The 4,582-nt window shown below is 33.9% G+C and overlaps 1 protein-coding gene across 2 annotated transcripts in view; it reads left to right on the top strand.

Moving 5' to 3' along the window:
* LOC101501240 (AP-4 complex subunit mu-like) overlaps window positions 1–2,547 on the top strand; it is a 9,039-nt gene extending 6,492 nt beyond the window's left edge. For both annotated transcript variants that reach the window (XM_004490384.4, XM_004490383.4), the window contains exons 10-13: window positions 1,169–1,256; window positions 1,349–1,409; window positions 1,512–1,585; window positions 2,219–2,547. In XM_004490384.4, the coding sequence (XP_004490441.1) occupies window positions 1,169–1,256; window positions 1,349–1,409; window positions 1,512–1,585; window positions 2,219–2,317 (322 nt within the window). In that variant the 3' untranslated portion in view covers window positions 2,318–2,547. The remainder of the gene's footprint in view (window positions 1–1,168; window positions 1,257–1,348; window positions 1,410–1,511; window positions 1,586–2,218) is intronic.
* The last annotated feature ends 2,035 nt before the right edge of the window (window positions 2,548–4,582 follow it).

Raw genomic sequence — 4,582 nt, 5'->3', positions numbered from 1 at the left:
CAGACCCCAAATTACACAGCCAACAGGGATGTCTCGACCTATACCATTCCAACGGATACCTCACCCTTACAGAAAAACAATATAGACTGAAAAGGTAGAATTCCTCAAAATTGAATATAATACAACTTTGAAGTTCTACAAATCAATCAGAGTAGAACAAGAATTCCCATAGAATGTACTAGAAAGATTAGACCCTTGCAGGGATAAATATGTAAAAGTAATACATTTTTTTGGAAAAATTTACTAGAAATAGTTTTCTTAATATGTTTAAACTTTATTGGAGGGTCTTAATCTCTTATAATAAGGGATAGAAGGAGTACAATATGTGGTAGTCAGTTACGTTTGTTTTAAATAATTTTTGGAAATGAAATAATAACAATATATTCAATTACTCAAAATGTTTATCAATTATATTGAAGTAACTAATTTTTGAGAAATTTGACAAATTTTTTGCCGAGTCGATTATGGAAGCTGGTAACTGATTCCATATATCTCAAGAAAAGTTGGAAACTATAATTGATTTCATAATTTCTGAAATCTTTAATGGAAAGCTTGTAAAGCTTTGTAATTTGATTAGATGAGATCAGAATCAAAATTTTCTTTGAAAAAACATATGGTAAAGTGTTTTATGCATCGATTTTCAATTTTAAAAAACTAGGACAAGTTTAGGAATTTTAGAATGACTGATCATAGTACGGATGATGTTGCAGAGTAGACAGTGAAATATAACAGCTGGTGGGAAGACTTATTTGTATGTCCCACATAAGATTGGACATAGCTTATGTAGTTAGTGTGGTTAGTCAATTCAATTGTTAGGAAGAGTGATGGTGCAGTAGACAGAAAAATATACCCACAGCTGGTTGAAAGACTTGTTTATCTATTACAATAGAACATGAAATCTGAGCTATGTTGGTACCTTAGAGCAAAGTGGACTTCATATAAATCTAACCTTTGTGTGTATGAAAATCATCAGTGAATAACATTTTCATGCTCTTTAATTTCTGGGAGTTAGCATATCATGCTTCTTGCACATTTGTTATATGGGTTACTTCCGATTCAAGAAATTGGTAAAACAACATTTCCTTGCATATGAAAAAATGTATAAATGGTATTAATGATAGCGAGTTTTTTAGTCCCTGATGTGAGTTGTCATATGGAATTGTTTCAGAGTTAGTTTTGAACTGGAGCCTGGAGCTACTGGACAGACAACAGATTTTAAGGAAACAAATAAGAGGCTAGAATGGAGTTTAAAGAAGGTAATATTTCTTATCACTTCTCCATTTTTTTGATTAAAGTCAATAACTTTTTTTCCTGGAGAACACGGTCAGTGATAAGGGCAATGAAACAGATTACTGGGGGATCTGAGCATACTTTACGTGCAAAGCTAACCTTTTCTCAGGAATCACATGGTATGTATTCTTGTAGTTAGTGCATGAACTAAACATATAGTTTATTTTTTCTTTGATTGAATGTTTAATATATCAAACTTATGCAAATTTATTTCTTAACAGGTAACATAACGAAAGAATCCGGACCTGTTAGCATGACATTTACTATACCAATGTACAATGTATCACAGCTTCAGGTAAACCGACATGTCAACTTGCTGTTTTTCTTTAATAGTTTTCATTTGACCAAAAATCTTCCCTCTATCAAAGTTTTCCTTTTCTGCTACCCTACTAATTGATTAAATGATTTCCATTCTTATTATTAAAAAAAGTTATTTCTATTCCGTGATCTCTTTAATCTGTTTATTGAACATTAGCCTTATGCCTCATTAGATGTGGTTTCTATTTGCTGCGATCATGTTTTTTTTTGGACTTAAGATAGTGATCATGTTAGTTAGCACTGAACATGGAAAATAATTCCTTTTTATGATAATTAAATACTCAACATGACTGATTGTCATTTCATTGTCGAGCCAGCTGAACTACCCTTACTTTTGAGCTGACCCCTCCTCCTACCCGTCTAATCTCTTTCTCAATCAGTTTGGTGAAACAGACACATTAAATGTTTTTAGCCACTTAAATTTTGGAATTCTGCTAATATCAAATTATCTGTATTTCTTTATATTAATTGAAATATTATATTTATGGATGCCAAAATAATTGCCATCTACATTTTTATTGTATAACCGAAGTTCCTTAGAATATTCTGTCCCCCTTAAATGAAGGATCCATCCGTACATCCCAAGTGCTTATACATTTCCTAAATGCAGGTAAAATATTTGCAGATAGGAAAGAAATCTGGGACGCATGATCCATATCGGTGGGTTAGATATGTTACGCAGGCAAATTCTTACGTTGCTCGTATCTGATGCAACTAAACAATCCCTCCCCCTTTTTTCTCCCCCTGTTGTTACTCTTTATTATCCTTGCTTTTATTTTATTCTTTATTTATCAAACTGCATTCAAATTAAGCATAGATGACATAATTGTTTTCTTTTATCATTAATTACATATACGGAATGAATTACATCACTATTCTCACCTATTTATGTAAACGGGTTAACCAGTCATATTATAAAGCTTTTATTTACGAGAACAATTGGTAACATCTATGCAAAAATATTTGTGGAAAATGTTAGTCTGGGAATACCATATTTTATTTCTTGTGTATTGCAGAAGAGTTGGGGAGCTGGGTAAGGGTGAGGAACAAGTGACCTGAATACAAGGGGTAAATGTTTAGATATAAGTTGCGAGCCACTTGGTTTATGTGTGTGCCAACGGTGGTTGGGTTTAGCCCCATGTCGCTGGTTAGGGTACACACCTACTCATGTAGCGTATCGTGCAAGACGATTTTTAACCACATGATTGAAATGACTTAGAGACCTTATAATATCATGCTCACACTTAAATACTTTCCCATTTTTTCATCTCGTCTCATTAGATTCTCCACAACCTTTTCGTGCATTGTTCCTATCACTGCTTTGCAAACACCGGAAAGTAATCTGTGGTCAAGGTGCATTCATAATGTGGTTTTGTAAAACAATCAAGAATAAATTTCCGAATGATTTTGTAAAATCAGAGTGTGTCGTTCACAGCTCCTGTTTTATGATCTTCTCATCATATTGCCAGTTTCCCTTTCAACTTATCAAACGAAGATGTAGCAGTTCTTTATAAGTTTCTATGTTATAGCTCCTCTGCTTCAAAATCACCCAATCAAAATCTATGCTGTATATGCCATACAACACGGTACTCCCTTCGTTTCAAAATGGAGTATATGCAATATAATGCAATACTTTGTTTTAAAATAATTGTCATGTAAGGTATTTGGTGTCTTTTTTTCTATTATAAATGTAAAGTGTAATTAATATTTTAAAAGTAGTGTACATAACATTGATTGGAGGGTAGAATTAGAAAAAATAGTTAAATTTACCTTAAGAATTAAAGATGACACCATTTTAAAACAATTTTTTCTTGGTAAAGTAACACTTATTTTAAATCGGAATGAGTATTATAATAGAATAAGATTCTTCTAAAGTCTTGTAGGGTGCGAGACATGAGTAAATTGAGCACCCTATCTAAGGTTGTGGTGTCTTTATTTGATAGGTTCTAAGATTCACAAAAATAGTAAAAGGGAAACACAAATGAGCATATGCAATGTATTATATTAATGGTAAAAGCAAACTAAGTAGAGGAATCAACTCTTCATTCTACCTTTGAGTGCTACGCTCACTACTGCAAATAGAATCTACTCTACTCTCCCCTAATAGAATTTTCAAGAGTGACCACTCCTAACAAGTGTTTTCTTCTCATATATATAGAATAAAGACTCATGATTACCCCTTTTCCAGCAAAATCACCATTCTTTTTCTTCTTAGTTTTTCTAACATACACTTTGCACACTTTGGGTGCATCCTGTAACTTCCTAGACACGCCAACATCTCCCACATTCACATTACTTACTACCTCCATCATTGCTCCCTCTTGAGACACAAACTCGTCGGAGAGTAGGGAATTGAGTACACATCACAAACTTCTCCTCCTAGGTACTTTGATAGCGCTACTTTTTCACTAAATGAGCCAGTACTTGACATCAAACCCTACCTGAGTAATGGTGCGGGAAACAAGCATTGCTACTGGTTCCCACATATTGGGAAAAGTTACATTCAAGGTACAATTTCCATATGTTAGTTTTTTTGTAGCCTTTTTGAGCAATGAGACATGGAAAATAGCGTGAATACAGATAATGGTAGGTAGCTGGAGGCGGTATGCAACTGCACCTACCTTTGTTACTATCTCAAAAAGCCCATAGTACCTCGAAGAAAGCTTCAGATTGATACGTGCCTCGACAAAATGTTGCACATGTGGCCTCAATTTGACGAAAACCCATTTTCCAATGGCGAAACTCACATTCTCTCTCCTTTTGTCAACCTGGCCCTTAATGCCCAATCAACAAGTTCCCTCTAAGTTGTTTCCACCTTGGCCTTTTCTTGAATGTGATTACTAGTCGTCCCTCAAATTTGAACAAACTCAACCTAGTAAGATCATTGTCAAATATGAAGTATGAAACATATGTTCTTTGTGAAGCATGACAAAAAGGGAAACAAAAAAAAAATCATCGTTTGCTTTAAAGAATG

The sequence above is a fragment of the Cicer arietinum genome, chromosome 2 (assembly GCF_000331145.2).
Source record: "Cicer arietinum cultivar CDC Frontier isolate Library 1 chromosome 2, Cicar.CDCFrontier_v2.0, whole genome shotgun sequence".
In the NCBI taxonomy this organism is placed as follows: Eukaryota; Viridiplantae; Streptophyta; class Magnoliopsida; order Fabales; family Fabaceae; genus Cicer; species Cicer arietinum.
This window is presented reverse-complemented; position numbering and strand designations above follow the sequence as displayed.